The sequence below is a fragment of the Lepisma saccharinum genome, chromosome 4, assembly GCF_977018435.1.
Source record: "Lepisma saccharinum chromosome 4, izLepSacc3.1, whole genome shotgun sequence".
Classification (NCBI taxonomy): Eukaryota; Metazoa; Arthropoda; class Insecta; order Zygentoma; family Lepismatidae; genus Lepisma; species Lepisma saccharinum.
In genome coordinates this window covers 20,287,541-20,310,689 of record NC_139232.1, presented here as the reverse complement: position 1 = coordinate 20,310,689, position 23,149 = coordinate 20,287,541, and the positions used below count along the sequence as shown (strand labels likewise).

Here is a 23,149-nt window from a genome sequence, read left to right as displayed (position 1 = left end):
AACTAAACTATTGCCTTTCGGTTCTACGTACCTAGGTCGTTACAGCTTATGATAACATTTACACGTAATTTAGAAACACAGTTATCAGTGGCGTAGCGTTACAGTACGCCCGTACGCCCGGCGTTCCCAGATTTAATATTTAAAAAATGCGTAAATGCTGTAAATATAAAGTAAATCTTGACTAATTTCATATATGTCTGACCTTCACGGCATTATAATAGCTATTTCTCGCGATCCGCTTGCAACGCTCCACTAACTACACTCGTTCTAGCATTTTTTTAAAATGCATTTCCTGGCCGAACGCCGAGCAGGTTCGGCGTACAGGACCCTATATTCCTTGCTGCCTTTCTGGAGGGAAAGCTTGGACCTCTAAAGCACGCGCCCAAATGCTCTCTCTTACGCCCGCGTATGGAGCAGAGGGCTACGTGATTGGTTCACGTGACCCTTCCTGCCTTCTGAAGCAGACGACAGCGGTAGAATTTCTACCCGGTTCTTCGCGCTCGTGCCACTCGTGCTATGTGTTGCTACAATACGCAATATTGACTGACGTAACTTTACCAAACTGAAATATAGCACTTCTTAATGGCCACTGCATTGTATAATTCATCGCACGAACAGCGATGTGCATTAAAAACTAAAAGATCAACACAGTTTTTGTCAAATAAGTTTGCTGAAGTCCTCGTGGTAGAAGATCAGCCTGTGGCTGCTCTACCACTTAATAATAATAAAAAAATAATAGTTTTGCGGTTATTATTTTTTATTTATTATGTAACTGCTTAATATTGTGTCAATGGAAATGTTTAGCATTCATTTGAAAACTCTTAACATCGAATGGTCTCTGGACAAAATTATTTTAAAATGTTTATCAACATTCTCAAGACGTAATAAACAGTGGTCTGAATTACTAATCGGCACTGTTATGTTAGTAGAGTGTACGATAGTTGGATCATCTGCCCACCTCCGTGTCAGAGTGTTTTGCACAGCGCGCCAAGACGATAGAGGCCCGTGATTCGAATCCCGGGGTGAGCACGGGTGTTCTTTGTGAGTGTCCCTTCATCAATATCATCATCACTCATATTCATATTCGCGATTAACCAAAAGTGGTAGAAAAGCGAAGTATTGGATCATTCACAACAATGACGTCTACTGACCCAGCTGACTTCAGGCAAATAAACAACACCTGTGGCGACTAATTCCATAAGTAAATTATTAACCAAAAAAGGGCCGACCTTTCCTTCGGACTTGGCGTTCCCACCCGAAATACCCATGCTACGCCACTGACAGTTATTGCTAATATGGCATCAGATTATCAGACATAATGAAGAGTGTTTTTTTAATGTATTTGTTAGGAAAATGCGTTGATTCTCAGAGAAAAACACAATCATATAAGCACACGCTAGTTCTTGAGGATATCTATTTTCTACCTGTAAGGAACTGCAATGAAGAATAACTGAAAAGCAATACTGTAGAACACATCAGACGACGATTGTCACGTCACAGCGATTCGCGCCATGTTACTTCTCACACTCTGTTCTCTGCTTTGCGCCTGTGCAAACAGCTGATTCTTAGAACCACAAACGGCATCTCTTGATAACAAAAAATAATTAAACTCACATATCGAAACCAAATAATGAAAACATGAATAAATGAAACACATTCCTATACAGTATTGTTTCACAAAAATGTATTTGGTAATTTCTTTTTCTTAATCTTATAGAACCTTTTTGTAAACATTGTTTATGTAATGCCAAGCAATTACAAGTAATATTTTCCTCTTGTTAAAAAAAAGAAGAGCTGTTGTAATGTAGGCCTTCACCCTTACGGCGGACGCTCTACATGCTGGCACGGGAAGTGGGGAGTGGGGAATACGTAGCAGACCAACCAGACAACAGAGGTGGCTCCGAGAGTTACGACGTCGAGGGGAGGAAGTTCTACCCACACCTAGTTCTATAGACTGCTGCGTTTCTTATCGCGCTGATAGTTTTCGAATCATGTCCTTCCTTAACCCACAAGGTTGCATAATTTTAGGTATGATAATCTTTTAGAGGGGATGACTGCACTATTAATGAACACGAACGATTGTTCAATTATGTTTGTTACATAAGTAAGAAATGGTATACTATATGCTTTTCGTTCCATTTTCTTTGGGGGGGGGGGATAAAAAGGTCCTTGCGGAGATAAAAACAATTTGTTTAACAAGAGATAATATATCATACCAACATCTGACGGTTTTGTAATGCGTTGAATTATAGTCTATTTGACTTTGCCCCAGTATGTAATATAGTCGATTGCTTTGTCTTGTCTTGCCATATCGGGAATGAAGTAATGTCTTCTTGCTTCTGTCGCAAGAGTGAGCCTGTGTTACACGAATACGATGTTCTGATCGTCAGAGACATGGATGAAAGATTTATATAATAATTTCAGTTCACTATACACTTGGCATTTATAAGTTCTCACTATAGTTCCTCTTGGTCTATCATTTGGATCTTTGTGTGAGGTTGAAGCTGCCAAAACTTGATCTTCTCCTTTAGCATGAACTCATAGAGCGTCTCGAGGTCCACTTCTTCTTGTAATTGTACTGGCCTGATGTATCGGTCGACTCCTGAGTTGATTGTAGCTGTCTTGTTTGGTACGGACTGTAACCGAGTCGTGTAGGAAGGAGCACTGCGTTGCCACACTAAGCAGGCATATATAGTCCACGCGTTTACTTCGTTAACGTCGAAGAACTGAAGAAAGCTGCCGCCACGAACGTGGTTGGTGATAAATAGCGGGCGAGTTGTTTCATCCAATCACACTCAACCTTCAACCAATCGCCTCAGCTGTCATTCTGCTCGTCTACTCCACGCGGAGTCTCAGTCACATGACTGCGGATACGCTGTTGCCGTACTTTGCAATTTCAATGTGGAGACCGTGGGAAGGTGCTTGTGCGCGGAGAGACAAGGTGGCGTACAGTAGATGTGTGGTAACACTGTGCGTTGAATGTGATTGTTGCAGCTGGTGGGCGCGCTCCGTGGACTTCAAAGCCAGCTGGTCGTTAACGTAGCTAGCGCGTCGACTATACCATACTCTATGCCAGGAATATGTGGAGCAAGGCCGCGCATAGTGGCAGCGAATGGGGAAAATCGAGTGGGAAGGCGAAGCAGTACACGCTGCTGCGAAGGCTGGTAACTGCAGACGCTTCCCCTACATGCAATCCCGTTCCCGTTGGTGAAGCCGTGTCGCGTCACTACATTAGCAGAGACATGTTTTAGTTCTCTTGCTCCAGAGATACCCCGGACAGAGTATAGGTGATGAATGTTCGGATTGGCAGGACGGTTGGGCTAAGGTGGGCAATACCCCACCCGCTGGCGACGCTCCTGACTCCCCCATTACCTTGCACTTTGACATGGTAGTTATGAGGTTCCCGCGTGGTTACGATCCCCCATCCTCACCGTCTCGATGAAAATAACAGAGAAACGTCACAATATGTCGCAGTTTCATTTAGTAAGGCGCCCGTCCTTAATGCGCATCGTCACGTTCCGCTTCGGTAGCAAGGCTGGAGGCCACAAAAGTAAAATCGAATGGGGTAGTAAAACCCAATTTATCTCCGCCCTCTTTAGAGGATCCAGGAAGAAAGCTTTGCCTCCGCCAACGTGGCTCCATTTATTTAAGCGGGAGTTAACGTCCCTGAATGGCGAAGGGGGGCACATAAATTCCACCCGTAAAGGTTTCATTGTTGTGAGGAATTGAAGATCGCGACTTATATCATTCCGGTAACATTAATGAAAATATTTGAACAATGGGTGCGGATGTCACTGTTGTGCAAACGTTTTATTATATTTTCTTTCTCTGCTGATTTTTTCCCGCCACAAAACGCCGTGGTACAATTGTTTCGAGCCTCCAATAGGACGAGAGCTCAGGAAAATTTCAGGGACAGACTCATGTGATTGGTCGATTCATCCACATGCAAAGATGCTCACGTAGCACGAATTCTTCTCCTTGCTTTAGAAGCAGATTGTGGCACGTGAGCATCTTTTACCCTAAAGCATGGATCAGCTATTCGCTTTTACTTGCCAACCTCCTTGGCGGAGTGGTTAGCTCAGCGCACTTCGACGCCACGGTTCCCGGGTTCGAATCCCTGCTCTGCGTAAGGGTTCATGCAACAAATTAATGAAATCATCGTTCATTCTCATGTTCAGGGTTAGCCAAAAGTGGCAGGAAAGCTAAGTAAAATTATCCAAATCAATCAACAACTCTCTTTCACCTGTGAAGGTCAGTAAAAGCTTCCTGCAAGGTTCCCGCCTGCACGCTCTACCTGAACGCCAGTAAGCAGCAGAGGAGTTGGACGTCGCTTGCATTGAGCGGTAAGAACACTGTAGGGGAAGGCGCCTTCCTCTTCACGGAACTATCATCCAGTTTCTTCTGCCAAGATTGCAATGTCACAATGCAACTGCCATTCTCGATCAGATTACGAACGTGCATTCGGGAAAGCTCTTTCCCAAGTACTCAAAACCTTTCATTAGTACTAAATTCACAACTGAAAAATTATAGACTATGACCTGCTACTTCAATTTCTTAAAAAAATCACGCCTACTTCCACACCGTCAACATCAAATACTGGCTGAATAACAGTCGTACTGTAGCCTAAGGCTGTGTCCGAATGGGCCTGACGTCACCTAATGCAGTCCGAGAGCACTAATTAAACTAGCTATCGATCCTGCAGCATGTAGTATTCGATATTTCACACCAGTGTTCGTTGTAGTTCTTCTACTGTGTACAAATATTAGTAAAAGGACTTTTGAAAATGGTGGGCGGTAAGGTATGGTTTTTCTATGTTGAAAAACATGTGTTTGTAACGTGGGGAAAACAACGTGTTCCTTAGTTTTATCTACTGGTCATATTTGGCGCTGCAGTCGAAGTGTAATTCGAAAAAAAAAATGTTTCCAGTACAAGGCTTGAAGACTGAACTGCGAGACCATTTTCGAGTTCGGTCTTCCACTTTTCAGACACGGCCAAATACTCAAATGAGCAAAGTGAAAGCTTGCTCGCCGAGCAAGTGAGCTACGTTGCCTGAGCAAAGGTCTTTGTACAATTTTGCTGTATGAGCGTTCTGCTGTTTTTTGATCCGCCCCTGCCTTGATGTGTGGGCAACACGTCCCCATAAGAGCCAATCAGATATCCTGTAAAGCGTCTGGTTTTCTGCTCTATAAATACGCGAATCTTCTCGAGAAATATTATTAAATGTTCGACGTTGCTGACGATCCCTTAAAATTAATCACTTTAGGTACAATAGCGACATTCTGATATCAATTATAAACTTAACTGCCTGGTATTAACGTAAAATAAATTTTTGAAATGACTGTTAAATCAGGAGCGTATATTCTAGGCTGGCTAGGGTGCCTGCGAAGCCTGAAGTCTAGAGAATAAAATTCAGGACAAAAATCGATCACAAATTGTAAGTATTATTATTCGTATCAGTGAGATGATGATGCTGATTCTGGAGTTGGAAACCTGATTTCTTACAAGTTGGCAACCTGATTTCTTATGAGTTGGTAAATTGATTTCTATTCATAGCCTATGACCACGTGACATAGTGAAATAGCCCAGATCTTGGACTCAGTATTCGCCACTGTGTTAAATAATTATTTCAAAAAGTTACATGCATTCACATTATTGTAATTTTATTAAGGTTGTTTTACGTTCGCTTTATGTTTAGTTCTGGACAGTTTCTGAAGTTTACAATGGGATCCGAAATTATGTACAATATTCCTCCACTTTTATAATAGGCAAAGGAAGTATTTTTCGAATGTCCAAAAATGTTACTAAACTGTTACTCATAAAATCGTCGTGTGAGGACCACAGGGACGTAAATCGAATTTATCAAATTTACATGAGAGAGGATATAACGTATTCTTAGGAATATATCTGACTCTTAAAAAAAAAAAGTGTCTGAAATTGGCGATACGTGACTCCACCTTACTGCTAAGGAATACAAGTGGAGATATGTCGATCTGACTTGAAATAAAGCTCTTCGGAGGAGATACGTTAAACATGACCGAAAACCCCATTTTTGGACTCATGTCTCTCTGGTTCTCATGCGACGAAATTTGCTTGAAATGAATGGAGAACAATGGTGTGACGTCACAGCAGACGACGCGCTGGGACTGAGTCTTCAGAACGAGAGAACGTGTTTTCTTCGTATCCAATTCAATGCTATTTTCGTTCGGAAGGGGTAGCTTTAAATATTGTGACAGCAGTTAAGAAACAAAATTGTGATGTGCATCGTACATCAATGTAAAGATGAGATTTCGCAGAATACGTCTATATACGATAACATATACCTGACAGATGAGAATGTAAAGAATAAATGGAGTAGCAAATCGAGTAAAGCGAATGCTCCAAGAGAAATCTCAGCCAATGGGCATCGTCGGTTCAATCGCCTGAAGGTGCTGGTTTCCCACGGTTTCCCATCATCCATAGCGGCAGCGTGGCCGACTTCAGATATGGTGAGTTTCGGGTCGGCTTCGGCTGTGCTCGGAAGTGGAATGTTTTGAAAATGCATGATTTTCTTACTCCGGTTATTCTTTACCTTATCCTCTGCGAGGTATGTGTGATATATAGTCGTATTCTCCGGAATCTCATCTTTACACTGATGTACCATACGCATCATAATTTTGTTTCATAACTGCTGTCACAATAATTAAAGCTACCCCTGCCGAACGAAAATAGCATTGAATTGGATACGAAGAAAACACGTTCTCTCGTTGTGAAGACTCAGTCCCAGCGCGTCGTCTGCTGTGAAGTAACCACTAATGAACTCCATTGTCATATTCAAGTCGCGATTAAAATTATCCGATATGCCATTTCGTGAGATTTTCAGGAACCACTCCACGTAGGACACCTCGCTACACTTCGCCGTGTTGAAGCCGTTCAAACAATGGGGAGCATGCGAAAAAGTAGCGTATACTGTTCATTTTTTGCTCTAAATCGTTTTGTGGTTCAGGACAAGTGAAAGCTTACATGCGTTTTCCACCCCGTGGAATCAACAAAATGAAGTGTTTAAATAAATCAGAGAAAACAACTGACTGAGAAGATTGGCATAACTGAAATGCGGCAAGGAAATTACGAAGAATGTACGAGTCTGCTCACTCTATTTTGTGAATAATCTTTCGGAAAGATGATTTTATTGTCATGAAAGTAAATTTTAAATTGTTCTTTATGAATATAACATTTTTTTCGAAAACAATGTATTATGTATGTAATTTAGAACAGGTGAAAGTCGATTAAGTGCAAAGATGAAAATAGTTTGAGAATTAATTAATGTCCGTAATCATAAAGGTAAGTCAGAAAAGCATAATTGACATGCTAATGTTGCTGTTTCATTCAGTATGTTAATTTTCAGTGAAGACTGAAAATAGCCTCAATGAAATTATTGTTATTGTTATTATTATTATCATTATCCAGTGTTGTTATTAATCCAGCCTGCCTCTTTGGGGGAAAAAATTGTAACAGCATGTTTTCATTTATTTCCTCCCAAGCTTTGCAATGCAGGTGAACTGCTTTATTTTCAAATCATTTCTGAGAGCCCCAGTTAGGCAGTTACAACCGAGGTGCAGTGAAGATGAAACAGTACCGCTTTGAAAAACCAGTGCGCATAGCCTACATTAGTTTCGTGTGCGTTTTCCGTGTTATTTTTATTATCATAATTAAATGCTTCGCTCTCAGCACAGCTTCACCTTCGTTATAATTACTGGAATTCACAACTCATTTGCAATATTTAAATATAACGCGTAATTTAGCGTTTCTTCCATACCAGCAATGACAACACGCTGCTATTACGTACTACTACTGAATGTAAACAACGATCTATCCTACGTAGAGCGGCCATATTGGAAGCGACACTAGCGCTCAGGTGGTAATTTTAATCGCGAATAGCCTCCTTTAGTTCGCTACACTTCTTGACTCTCGTTGCAATCACGTTTCTAGTAGGCAACAAAGTACGCTACACCTGGTGTCAAAAAGTGAAAGGAAATAGACTGGGCTACTTTTTTACTGAAAACCTGTTTTCATTTAAAATTTACGCCAAATTTCACTGGTGTCCATAGGCGTGACTTGGCAGGGACACAAGGGGTGAGTCCCCTTAAATTTTCAGGTTTATTAAAATTTAAAAGTTAAAGACAAATTGGTCAACTGTTTGTAACCTGAGGAGTAGAGTAATAAAGCCTAATTTTTATGATTCCTCAATTAGCAAATATTATCCTGCACGCTATTTATATGGATGGAGTAGCCGATTCTGCCCCCCAAGCTACGCCCAACCTCGAAATTACCTCGACTTGTCACAGGTGAAGCCAGACTTTAGGATGTAGGCAGGCCACTGGATGATGTGGGTCACATATTCAATTTTTTTAAAAAAGTTATTACGGAGTCCAAAGAGGACGTTTTCATCATGTTCATTAATATCTATGCACTTCCATTTATGATTTATCATAAACTTTGCCTGCTACATTTTGACAGAGTGGTCTTGGGTCTGATTTAGGTGAGCCCTGACCAAAGTCTGCCCACCCTTCGCACTTTGGTGACGTTGAAAATTTTCACCATTTTCCTTCGTTTTGAAATGTTGACCTGTTACAGGGTTACAGGCTTACCCTGCACATAAGCCATTTAAGGCACGTCACTAATCCAGAACAACAATGGCGCCCAAAGTTTGTTCGCAAAGGATAATTTTAACTTCCTTTGTGTTGCCGATCGGTGTTTCTAGTTCCTCCGTTCTGCAGGTATTTTGTTAACGAACAATTATCTGTGCTCCAGCAGCGACGCTGCTGTTATTTTCCGAGAGACAACAACAACAACAACAATACGGCTACGCAGAAAGTCCATAGTCTGTGGCTTGACATCGTTTGAGGTAGAGATTCTAATGATGCCGTTCGACGAACACGACAGTAGTTTTAAAATAGGAAGCTTGTTTCCGGGGAGCATCGTAAGGCTTCCGTTAATTAACAGGGCTCTCGTACGAACGTCGGTTATGACGTCATTCTCATTCACTCCTTACCTTCCGCAAAGTTCGGAGAGCTGCGATTACTTAAGTAATCCCTGTTCGGGTGCCAAATGCGAAGGAAGAGAAAATTTTGATTAACATTAAGTGCATAAAATACAGAACTCCTAATACTTTTAAGGGAAGAGAGACTAATATTAATTTTCCATAGAAGCATTGTGTCTTTAAAAAGTTTTAAAGGAATGTAGATGACAGCTAAAAGGTGATCCAAGATCCTTCATTTGTGGTAATAAAAACTTTACGAAGTTTGTATATGCTCAAGCACAGTTCGGTAATAAAAATGGGACATCTTCAATCTGAAATACTTGATTCCTTGGAAGGCGTTATGTGTCTATATCTAAGGCGGTAGTAAAAGTTGCCATTGAAAGTTTGCTAATAAAATTCACTTATCGCCGCAGAGTAAGGTAAACACTTTTATTGCTGGTGACTGTACATTACTCAAATTTAACTTTTTTAGATGTAAACAGTATATATATATATATATATATGTGTGTGTGTGTGTGTGTGTGTGTGTGTGTACACACACACACCTCCACCCCACCCCACACCCACACATAATTATGACCTTATTCGTGTATGTATTCAGTGTGGTAAGTAGTCACCCCCTGCTTATTGCACTATCATGAAGGCACATACGTGGTGTGGTGGCAGGGATCCACATATTCACAATCTCGATCACTATGGAGGTGAAGTGATCAGCACTATGCTCCGGCTGCCGTCACCCCTCCCCTAAGCACACATATATCGGAACCGCTCTATGAAGGAACAGTGATGGAAAAATACTCTCCATAGACCAAGCACACTGAGAATCAGTCGGATTTCTCGGGATCGTGTGTGGTGTGCGTTTATATAATCATATACAGCATATATTACATACAGACACACACGCACGCATAGAAAAAATATTAAAATAATAAAAACTCTGAATTTCACAGTTACCATTGTGAATTAATTCTGTGAATCACGGAATGCATAGGAATATAAAGTGGAGAGAAAATAAAGAAGCGTAAACGATACAGGATAGAAATAACAAAAACGTTTACCAAAGAGAGAATATGTCGAAGCGAAATGGGACAAAGGCAGAATAAAGGGTCAAATAAGAAAAATAAATTAATCATTTAATGCAAAATAGGAAAGATGAAGACGAAAGGAGAGCAATTATATTACGCGTGAGCCTCCAAGGGGGATAGTATTCCCTTTACCCTCCCTGGAGTAGCCCATGGCTGCATCTGAATTTTGGATATCACAAAAGCAAACTTGTTGGAGATCACTACGCTATATATGATGCTATTTTTATGCTTAACGGGCTGAAGGTTTTCGCGGAACAATGTAAATACATAGAACACTTTGGTTGAACTCAAGATTTTCTGATTACCTCTCGTGGGACGTGTCCGTAAAAAACTGTGTTTCCTTAATTCTGGACAGATTATCCGTGAATAAGATGTTTTCCACCGAGTGACGTCAGAAACTATTCTTAAAGGCGCGAATTTCAAAATTCTGGAACAATGTATTTTTGCTACTTAAAAGACAGAATGATCTCATTACAAGGTTTTTCGTTGCCTTTACGTTTTTCTCACACCCAAAAATCAAACAAAAACAAATCGGTTAGGTCTTATATGTAACTAAAATGCAAGCAACTCTTTAGACACTTTAGACACAAAGGAAGCATTTCAACGAAACTGGGAACACAATACTGACAAGAATCATCACATTCTTGGTGATTGTCACCTGAATTTGAGAAAGAAAAGTATAGGGAGTTTTACAAATGCATTGCAGTGTTGCCAGACTAGTTTACTTTACTTTTTACAAGTTTCATGGTATTTTTTTGTATCCTTTCCATTGCACTTTATTCCCAGTAAAGAATTTGGAAAGTTTAAATTAATTGATATAAACCTTTTCAATATATCTATAGTTAAAGTAGCATAAATAAACTGAGATACTCACTTGGGTGGAGATGAGAAGAGCTCGTACTGAGTTGTAAATATCCTTCGCAAATCCCTGCCAGGGACCGATGATGAAGAGTATGTACGTCATTCCCAGGAGCGGAATGAGGACTAGGAGAGCCTTGGTGGCTTTTCTGTATTGCTGCGTCTCCAAGTTGTTGGCAGATCGTAACTTCGTAATGAGGACCTGGAAAGAAATATTCAGTTGTTAGATCCAATTCGACCTAACATAAGAAAAATTTCCCAGTTCTAAAATTCAATTCGACATACTATAACGAAAGTATCCTAGTTGAAGGACTCAATTCCACATACAATAACAAAAGTGTCCCTGTTGTAAAACTGATTTGACATAGCTTAACAAAAATAATATGGTTGTAAGACTCAATTCGACATTCCACAACACAATCATTGTAGTATAAATGTTCAATCTGACGCAACATAACAAAAGTATCGTATTTGAAAGAATCAATTCGCTATGCCATAACAAAAGCACAGCGCCTTGAAGAACGTAGTGTGGAAAACAATCCAAGAAACTGGTTCCCGGGACGGATGAGGAACATAGATGCAGTGCGATCAGAGTCGGTGCTAATTTTCTTATGAAAGTAATGCTGCTTAGTTAGTTTTTTGAATATATTATGTAGATTTGTTTGTCTTGAAAGGCGGTACGTGAATTGATGGAAACAGTTATATTTGTGGAGTGATTTGCAGTCTCGAAATGGCATTAATTTGGAAATAAAAGTAAAATAAAATGAGTAAATAAATAGCATGCGTGCGTAACACAAGAAGAAACATCGCAATGTCCGGACGTCAGGTCTTGGACTGTGTATTAGAGTCTATTTTTATATGTTATTAGAATATAAATAGTATCCTGAGAGATATTTCATACCGAGGCGACAAACCACAAGTGTCGCTTGAAAGCGAGCAGTCGGTAATCAATGCATCCTTTCGAACCGTAGGGACACAAGCTCTGACTGCACCGTTTCCTCAAGGAGATTTTAGACCAAAGCGACACGCGACAAACGATACGAGGATTTCACACCAAAGCGAGACGCGACACATGTCGCTTGGAAACGAGCCAATCAAGAGCAACATTTCACATTGTAAAGGCATGACGGGCAGCACAGGCCAGCGTTCGGTTGGTGAAATCCTCAAGCGATAAGTGTCACGTGCAGCTTTGGTGCGCAATATCCCTAAAGCAAGAGACACTCATTGTATCGCGCATGCGCGAACAACAAACCACGGCAACACGTTGCAAGCTATTGAGGAAATGTCCCACTTGGAGCGACACACAAGCGACAAAGCGACACGTGTGGCTTATCGTGTCGCCTAGATCTGCTGTTCGCACAATTAGCAGCAAACGCTTGCTAATAGACTGAAGTGGCGCTTCAAGGCTGTCGCTTGTCACTCCCCCTGTAGCGCGTCGCTTCGGTCTGAGCACCCTTCCTTGTCGTTTGCTGTTTCGACCCTCATGCCCAGTGAATGCTATTTTACAGTCTGGAAGTGTCTGTCACTAGTTACATCAGTGTAAACATCCCTTGTCGCATTTCCCATTGATCTGAATGTTTCCTTACACTCATGTCGATGGCATTAAGGACGTGTTGTGGGTTTCCCCTTGTCGTTTCATGCAATCATCATTATCATCATTGCCGCGATTTGTTTAAATACAGTAAATATAAAAAATATAAATGCTTCAGTGTGTATATCTTTAAAAGAAATGATGATGATGATAATAATTATGAACCTAATTCATACACAAAAAATTAGTTACGAAGAGCATTCCACGCCTATTTTTCCCCTTATTATTAATGAAAGTATAACGATAACAGGACGTGGTCGACTGTATAGAATGTTCGTTAATATCTTCGCGACCACTGTACTAAATATCATATCAATTATCACATTCATAGAAATGCTTCATGTAAAAGAATCAGACGTTGCAGCGAAAACTCCATTTACTTCCATTCTAAGCAGACGAATACCATGCACCGAGACCAACACCAGCGCCTCTAGCGGTATCATATTCGAGTGGGACCAGCCAGAGAGGCCAGAACCGTGGCGTTTTCCACACTACGTTATTCAAGGCGTTGTAACAAAAGTATCCTAGTCTTAATGTTCCATTCGACGTACCATAACAAAAGTATCCTAGTTGTAAGATTCAATACAATTTAATTACAAAGGTATCCTAGTTATAAGACTCAATTTGACGTAGCATGACAAAAGTAATCTGGTTGTAAGGCTCAATTCGACATTCCACAACAAAAGTATCCTAGCCTTAATGTTTAATTTGACGCACTATAACAAAAGTATCGTATTTATAAGAATCAATTCACTATGCTATAACAAAAGTATCCTAGTCTTGATGTTGAATTCGACGTACCATAACGAAGATATCCTAGTTGAAAGACACAATTGAACATACTATATTCACTTGTATTAGTTGTAAACTAATTCTATTACATACCGTAACAAAGTGACCCAGTACTAAAACAAATTGAAATAGATTTGAAAAAAAGAAGAAGAACTCTCGAAAATGGTAACCTGAACTTGTGTTAACATTAATATCATCTATGACAATGTGTGTGTCTTTGCACTCTATTGGGTACAAGTGAAGAGTTAGAATCCATTGCAGGATGGTTGTAGAGAAGAACAAGTCCACTTAGAAAGAGGGATTGTCTAATTGTATTGGACGTATGCTATACTGTTTATCATGCCTTCCTTTGGGAAACGCAGGTGTCTCTGCGTTCAGGGATATATTATTATTCTGTGTCTGTGCAGTGACGTAGACGTCCCCGAACACAATCATGCATTCTGGAAGACATGTTCAATGTGGATCTACGTGGGCTCGTAATATGTAGTCAACTCAGTCAAAAGTTTCTGATTTCGTGAAAAAAAAACCTCTTATAAAAATACGCCATGTACTATGAACGGACACTTTGATTCTTTGTTCTTCCAAAAGCTTGTAACAGACTGACCGATGGAAGGACTTGAAAACAATGAACTTTTATTCCCGAGGGGCAAGACGACCTCCTTCGGGAAGCGATAAACACGAAGCCTTCCAGCGGTTTCTTCCTATTTCGAGCAGTGGACCGGGCGATATTACAAACAGGAATGGAAATTGAAGAGGGTGGGATGAAGGCGCATCTAATTCGATAGCGATTGTAGTTGGTCACCAGCCAGCTGCGTAGGACAAAGTATAGAAGGAGAACCCTTACGCAAGGACGGTCAAAGAAAAAAAAACTTTTTCCATTTTCGAACTAAAAGGCTGAAACCAACGCGTGTATTATAAAACTCAAATGTTCAATTCATCGCAAGTGATTTCAATTTAAGATCCCGCAAAATAATATCGAGCACTAGTAACATGAAATTTCAACTTGAAGCTCAAAGTAGAAGTACTTAGCTAGTTGTATGACACTAAACACAAGATATTCCCTTTCTACGCATGATAAGAAATACAGAGGACAATTGATAGGTATTTATTAACATACTTGTGTTAATGTAGTAAGAACCAAGATAGAGGAGTTGGACCTGTACTCGATAGGTAGGCGCGTATCTCACAAGCAATAATAATAATAATAATAATAATAACATAATAATGATAACAATAATGACAATAATAACGTTTATAATTATAAGGTTTATAATATTAATGTTTAGTAACTTTATTATTATTAACATAGGTTAATGATGATAAATAACAATTCATTATCTTGCTTATGCCAAGAAGTGTTTTGCTTATTTAATTTGGGGACTTGGTAAGCCTTTCGGAGCTGTCCACAAGCCCCTCTAAATACGATCTTGTTGGTAGGGATACAAAAGGTTGCTCACAATGGGTAGGAAAAATATGAAAACTCTATTTTGTCGCCGGCCCTCTTGGTGGAGTGGTTAGCACATCGCGCTACGACGCCAGGGGTCCAGGGTTCGAATCCCGCTGGGGCTTGGTTGTTTCTGAATGTCCATTCATCAATTTCATAATTTCATCACTCATCCCCATCTTCGCAAATTAGCCAAGAGACACAAAACGCGGAGTAAAATAAACTAAATCAATCAATCAATCATTAATTTCATCATGTCATCACTCATCCCCATCTTCGCAAATTAGCCAAAAGTGGCACAAAAAGCTAGGTAAAATAAAGTAAATCAATATATTTTGTCGTTTGAGATGCTAAGCAAATATATGTGTTCTGGAAGAAAATATAGACACTCGGAGTTCTAATAAAAACTTTAGAGCTACTTAAAACACGTTCACACCTAAAAAATTATATGTGGTCATTCTGCATTATATTCTTACAAAAATGTTACAAAATATAAAATGAAATACTATAATGAAAATTCTACTATGAGAAACACAAGTTTTCAATACATTTCAGACAATATGCAAGAAGAAGGTAAAGAAATATCTATACTTTTAGCAATAGATGTCTGATTATCACTGGGACAATTGCACCTTTACATCAAATGTATTTAATTGTAAGTATAAGTATGCATACGTAGAACAGATAATGCTTATATGTGGGTATTACCAATTAGACAGCCAAAAAATATTATATGTGACAACCACACTCCTAAATGAACAAGATTCGATCACACAAAGGTTCATATGTCTACGACAGGCTTGCAACACTTTACTTGCAATTCAATTCGACTTACATAAAAATCATAACATATCATAATTTAGTATGTAACATAAACAAAGTTAAAATCAGCTTGCAATACTTTTGGTTAAAAGTATACAATGGCTTTACAACGAGATATTTACTCTTTCTTCCACAGAGTAAAACTAGAGAGCTCGGACAGTAATAGTTTTCAATTGAGTTTCTTAGATATCATTGGAATTTTTTTGTCTACTACCGAATTTATGGAGGTACAACATATTTCGTTAAATTCCATCCGGGGGTGAGTTCGAACCAGTCCGTCAACTTTCCTTGGAAATTGACATCTTTTTTTCAACTTACAAAATTAGCAGAAAGCTTGTTACTTTTTATTGTTAAGAAAAATTGGTGCGAAATACAGAAATGAGGTAATGTTTTTATCATATTCTACAATTTAGAGTTAATCCATAGAATCAATTATTCGACAGTTTTCAAAATTCCAAAAAAAAAATAGTTTCATTTGAGACTTCAAAAAACACGAACTTAATAACTAAATTTTCATGTACACTTTTAAGCTTTTTCTTAAACGAGGTATGTAAAAGTTAATAACAAAACAGAATAACTATGCATTTCGGTACAGTAACAGTGTAAAATGTAAAAAATCTATAACGGCAAAGTGCTGGATATTCATCTGGTGAAGCGAGTTGGGAAGTCTCTGCAAGGATGTTATTATTATTATTATTATAAATTTAGGACAAAATTGGTTTACTTTCATTATACGAGGTGGTATCAAAACGTTTTGCCTGTTGAGGTATAATTTGTTTAATAATGGAAATATTGAAACAATGAACATACATATACGTAAGCCCCGCGACAGGTTAAGTTTGCAGCAGGTTTTATGTATCAATCCACTCTAAAACGGCACTCAGCATCCCCGTGCTAGTCTCGCCTTAACCGCCGAGCTGTTCATATCACAGACAGTGAGAAAATCCGAAGCATTGAAGCGGAACTATTTTCTGCGCGCACGTTTGGGTCTGTATATGCGAAAAGTTGCTGCAAGGTTAACCTGTCGCGAGGCTTAGTTTGCCTGTACTGTCCTCTACTCAGAGTTGCCCTTCCACACAGTTCCCATCACGTTCGATGCATTTGAGCGAGCGTTTTATCCAGCCCTCAAAACCAGTTTGGAAAAAATCCACAGAACACTCCTTACCCCACCGTTTAGAGCTGTTTTAACCTCCTGTAGGTCATCGAATCTCATGACACGAAGCACAGAGTTAGCTCAGACTTTATGGTATCCCAAACTCTCAATCATTGCATGTGGTGACCCATAAGACATGTGCACTGCATCAGAAATTTCCTGGATGGTAATGCGTCCATCCTCTCCAATGAGCTCATCATTAATGTGGAGGTTGTCCTAGGTCAAGGACGTTGATGGCCTGCCACTCCTTGTCATGTTCCCACTTTAGATTTCTCCCACTTTGAACTTAACTACTAAGTCTGAGCTAAGTGTGTGCTTCGTGGCATGAGATTCGAGGACCTACAGGGGTTAAAACAGCTTTGAAACGGTGGGGCAGGGAGTGTTCTGTGGAATTTTTCCAAACTGGTTTTGAGGGCTGGATAAAACGCTCGCTCAATTGCATCGAACGTGATAGCAACTATGTGGAAGGGTAATTCTGAGTAGAGGACACTACAGGCAAACTACATGTATGTTCATTTTTCAATCTTTCCATTATTAAACAAATTATACCTCAACAGGCAAAACTTTTTGATACCCCCTCGTATTATAATATTTAATATTGCATAATATTAATCATAACGTGATAACAATAGTTTTTGTTATTCATTTCTACCCTTCAAGTTATATGAAAGGGTGTTCTGCATATTCAAGGGAATGTCCTATAGTGGAACCACAAGCAAAGAAACCTGCGCAGAAGCACATCGCGCCGGCGGGTGCGGGAAAGGACAGGGGGAAGTAACATCCAGTGCGGCTCACATCAGCATTGCCAGGCCTATTGATTTCTCGGGAGAATTCCTTAATAAACTATTGCTATGGAACCTCCAACGGCCAGCTCAAAAACACGTTTCCTGCTCATCTTACTTGAACATGGAGGGGAGAGGTGGAGTGGAACTCCACTCAGCCGTGAATAGTGCTGTTTGAACTGTGAAATTATGTCAAACGCTACTCAATTGTGCTAGGACATTATTTTATTACTTTTACTACATTACTATTTTTAGATGGCTGTATTTTATGCCACCCCAAACTCTATTATTTCTATTTTAGTTATTTTACGTCGCTTTAGTGCCTCAACGGGTAAGTACGACAACAAGGATGAATGAAGAAGTGATGACATGGATGAAGTGACACAAGCACAGTGAAACGTCCATGCTTTGCTAGGTAGAACCTCTGACTTCGTAGCATGGGCAAATCATTTTATACATGTATATGTGTGTGTGTGTGTGTATATATATATATATGTATGTGTGTGTGTGTGTGTGTGTGTGTGTGTGTGTGTGTTTTATTTCTAGCAGATGGGGAGGATAGGTGAGCCCTAGCATAACCGTTGTTATCTTCAATTATTGAGGAAGACATGCTGTATAATTCACCAATATATTTCACATACGTAATTCATTTTCTCATTATGGTGCAAGACGCGTGCCAACCAATAACGATACCTGTACACCGAACACCAGCAGAAGGCAAATTAATTTGTTATTGTTAGCATTCGACTTGAAAGATTGTGGAAAATCCGCGACAACGAAGGGCGGCACGTTAGCTTCATTTGTGAACACAACTTTCTAAGATTTACTGTCCGAAAATAGAGGCATGGCAGACCCCTTGTGTCGGTGCTGAAAAAGGGCAAACTTGAGGGTGTTTTCCGTGCACCCTCTTAGATTTTACCAGCGGAAGATGAGGAAGAGATGAAAGACATTGGTCGGTTCCCTCGGACGGTTTACTTTCTTTTGTTTGAAACACGTCCGCTCCTGAAATGGAGATGTTCGGTTTATTTTCGCCAACCACAGGGTACTGGGTTTAGCACCATTGTTACAAAAGTATCTGTGACGTTTACATCTTTTATTGTGATCCTTTGGTTTGCGACTCTAGGTTTTTCACAACCTATATCGTTCCCTTCACTTCTGGAAAATGAATGTTGACATAAAAGTACCTATTATTTCAGACCTATGAGTCGATTTCAGTCGCAGTAATTTACATCCATTATTATAATAGGAACGTGGTAATTTCTGAGAGGGTAACGCTATTACGGGTTAATATGGCTAATTTACCCGCCTGATGATAAAAGAAAAACACATTGTTTCACCCTCGGAAAAAAACTGCGGACGTTCCCTTGCCCCCAAGTGAGCACGTCTATGCCCCCCCAAAAAAAAGTCGTTTATCCGCTACTATTAGATCATTGGATTTTGTGGCAGATCTGGTTTCTCAAGGAACAATTTCCCGATTTTTTCAAGTCTGACCTGGCAACACTGCCTCGAGCACAGACAACGGCAGGGAAGATGCGCGAACGCTTTTGAAGGGAGTTTTTTTTCCTTGTGGTCGAACTATAGTATCCAGTTTTCCCCTGTTACTAAGGGATTGCTGCATTCAAGCAGGATCACATAAGTTTCGTGATGTTTTTACTTTTCTTCAAATTGAGACTGCGCGGTGTGGCAACATGACGAAGACAAAGCCTGCCTGATGTCTACTCCCTGTGACGTTGTCATTGTTCTACAACAACGAGTACCACCTCCTTTATTATCTTCCAGCTACCCATGACTTTCTTCGTATTTCTTTCTCATACTACTCAAGTATCCTTTCATAGAAAACTCGCAATGGAGCAGCACTCGTTGCCAATGGCAACGGCTTGTACCGTGAGGGTATAATGCAAGGTCTTTTCCAGGAAATGCCGAACTTCCCATCTTATGAAAGGCCCTAGCGCAACTAACAACAATGAATGTTTAAGTGACGACAGTCGTTAGTTCAGCCCACGCTTCCGGACGTCCAGGTTTGCCGTTGATTTTACTCAGTCGCTACGGGCAAATGGTGGGATGATATGTCTGACGAAGGTGATGCTCGCTTTTTGAGCTTATTTTAATTTTGCCTCGCTGTTATGTTGAGTTTCATAATTGACCGACTCAATTGATTGACATGGTTTATTTTATTTGGCTTTTCTGTCACTATTGGCCGATCGCGAATATGAGATGATGTGATGAAATTTATGAAGACAAGCTCACAAAGAACACCAATGCCAGGGTCGGGATTTGAACCCGGCACCCATGGCGTCGTTGCGTGCGGTGCTAACCACTCCGCCACTGAGGTCGGCGGAGAGTTGACAGACAAAATGGCTTTATTACTCATTATAGGTGTCTGGCGGTTGGACCGCGCATGGTTAACATCAGACCATTGTTTGTCTAACGGAATTCTCTTAGGTGCATCGTCTGGTTCGTTTACACAGTACAGATAACTTTACATGTTATTAGGGTTTGTTCTGCATTTTTGTTGAATATTCATACCTTAGAGTCTAAATACCACTTCAGCACAGAAATCGTGCCACATGCATTATTCAGAAGTTTCTTACGGTAAAAGAAACAAGGGAAAAAGCGAGTGGAAGCTCTAGAAATGGAGACGAATGGAACAGGTGAAACGGACAGAAAAAGTGAGAAATGAAACAGTGCTAGAAAGAGATGTCAATAATCATGAAGAGAAGAACAAATTGGTTGGGCCACTGGATGAAAAGATACTGTATGCTAAGGGATAGTATTGAAGGAATGGTCAAGGGATAGAATATCCGGTGAAGAAGAAAATTCCAAATTATTGACGGCATCAAAACAAATGGGTCTTACGCTGCTACAAAGAGAAGGGCTGAACATCGAACAGCATGGGGGTTGCAAGGAAAGGTCTACCCCTAAACAGAAAACAATGAATGAATGAATGTTACGGTAGGTAATGAAGCCTGTAGTTGTGAGAGCAAGCTCTCGAAGTTGTTACTGTAACGTTTTAAAATCAAAAGAGTTTGGAGTGGTCGAAACATTGGTGATTTGACGTCCCACTTTGGAGTCCGACAGCCACCCCCCCCCCCTCTCAGAAAATAAATATATTTGAAAGTTTTCGTTCCCAAACTAATGCTTAGTTGGCGACGTAAAACTACAGTGAGACACATTTCTTATCCTCCATAAATATCGACTACAGAGATATTTGAAAATATCAGAAGAATTTTTAATGCCAAAAACCTAGGAAAATTCTTTTTAGTCCTCCATCTTAAAACGAATTCACTGATTTTCTTAATATGCAACAGCAGATGATTCATGTGAGGTATCTAGCAGCTTCAAGAATTAAGATCTAAAACATATAAAGTTGCTGCCATCATAGTGGTCACGGCACGTATGACTTTTCTCCGTTTACCTCTATGCTCCATCAAAACTATGCATAAAACTTTTATGAAAAAATTATATCTAGAGTTATGTGCCAAAAATGGTTAGATTTTCATTTCGAATTCTATGAAAATGTAGTCTACGCAAGTACAACTCAACCCGCTTGGTCATTGATATTGTTATGGTAACATGCCTACAATCCACAACACCTTCACAGGAAAGTGTTGTGCTTTTACGCTGGCCTACAGTAGGAGAATAAAAAGAATGCATAAATTGGACGTTGCTCCTCCAGTATGAAAATTAAATAAAGAAGAAGGAACTGCAGACTGAGGAATGGCTGGACACAGGAAGTAAATCACGCGACATTGCAGCTGCACGTGACGTGAATGCTCTATAGTATAGACACTTATATTCATGGCACCGCCCTATTTACTCTTCTCAAGCAGCATAGGAATGTAGGGAAAGAAAGCTTGTGAGGCAGCCATCCTAGAACAGAATACATTATTTTTAAATTGAGAATTTTTATTAAATAACGTGTGTCTTTGAAGTGGAATATTTGACACGTGAGATCAATATTATATTGCACAGGGTTAAAGCCAAAATCTAAGAGAAATAAATGCATTACCAATTTCTTGTTTCCTATCCTCTGAAAGTGTTTTAAAGTCTACTGCTTGCTGCCCATAACCAAAACCCGTGCAATTCTTTCTTAATGAGGTCGCTGGACTGAATTTATGTATTTTTTGTATATAACCTAACATATCATATCGTTGCATTAATGAATAGCATGGTTGTACTATTTTTTACATGTAGTCAGATTAATTTGTAGTGTAATCCTTTTACTTACTGTGCGATTTTGATAACTTCTAATTTCAAATATGGAAAAATACCTCAGCCCCCTTTTAATTTCCTTGGTCCAAAATGTAAAAACTGAATTGAAAATACAGGGTAATTATAAATGTTTGCAGTGGTTTTAAAAGGATCACTGCCTTATATTCAATGTACGATCGTAGTTAGTCTGTAAATGCACAGAAATCTCGCTAGGTTTTCATAGGTCTTGTAAATGCTCAATATTTAACCTCTTGGTGTATATGTAGATATCAATTTTGAATTCTTCCACACCCGGCGCAATATATCCTTGTCAATTCTGGCAAACACGTTGTATATGCGGCCTCACATTTCTGTTGTAGTAGTCGTTGGTGGCAGAACAAACAGGATATGCTACATGCATCACCAAACGTAAAAAAGATACATGAGTGTAAGTCAGCAGGTCGCGGGAGCCAAGATCATCAACAACAAAAAGTGGAAACACACCGCTGCTGCGTTATTCAAACAAGACTTTTTCAGATGCTTCTTTTATATCATTAACCCCGATTTCTACACCTCTAAAAATAACGCTCATTCGGATTTCGTTATTGGTAAATTTGGAAACCCTTCGGAGCTGTGTTCTAAAGCTGTGGCAATCAATTCATTGTACTGAAGATGGAATTGTGAATCGAATATATCCATTTCTAATATGATCAGGCCTCGTTTTTTAAACGGAATCCGATGCGGAAACCAAAATGAAATTCCATTAGTATTTGCCACGTTACATCGAAGAGAAGAACTATTTTTATGTTCCAGTTAGGTTTTAAATGTTTCGTATAAGATTAAACTTTCAAATATGCAGTAAATTAATCCATAGATATTGTCGATCCACTAAAATGTTTCCACTTTAATCACTTCCAGAACAAGTTATTGGCAATACAAGTTACCAATGCTGGCACACGCACAATATTTTATCATTGAGACTATGAACAATATTACATTGCTGGAACTCAAAACATATTTTTATTCAGAATTTTGAATTTAGGAGATCCAAATGCAAATTTATGAGCAGAGATTAAAGCAGGGGTTTTGATATCTTGTTGAAAAAAATCTGGAAAAGCCCTATCAAATATTGTTGTATTTATTTCAAAATTGTTGCTTCTATTGTATATTTAATTGCTGTCAAATATTCACTACAGGCAAGGAAGGAGTGTTTATCTGTAAAACCGTCCATATTAGTACAGCCATGATTTGAACATAGAACTACAGTCCCTACCAAAAGTTTAAGACCACCAACATTTTTCATATAAATGAATCCTGACCGAACGTTTTTGGTACAAATATGGACTGAAATTGTATGTGTGACGCATATATTGCCGAAAAAATATTGGTATACGTCTTGTAGTTCTTGAGATACG

At 39.5% G+C, this 23,149-nt stretch overlaps 1 protein-coding gene across 3 annotated transcripts in view; it reads right to left on the bottom strand.

The window, feature by feature from the left end:
• Window positions 1-23,149, bottom strand: part of LOC145986395 (diuretic hormone receptor-like) — a 942,340-nt gene that overhangs the window by 20,926 nt on the left and 898,265 nt on the right. For all 3 annotated transcript variants that reach the window (XM_083120362.1, XM_083120363.1, XM_083120364.1), the window contains exon 10: window positions 10,976-11,161. In XM_083120362.1, coding sequence (XP_082976488.1) covers window positions 10,976-11,161 — 186 coding nt within the window. The remainder of the gene's footprint in view (window positions 1-10,975; window positions 11,162-23,149) is intronic.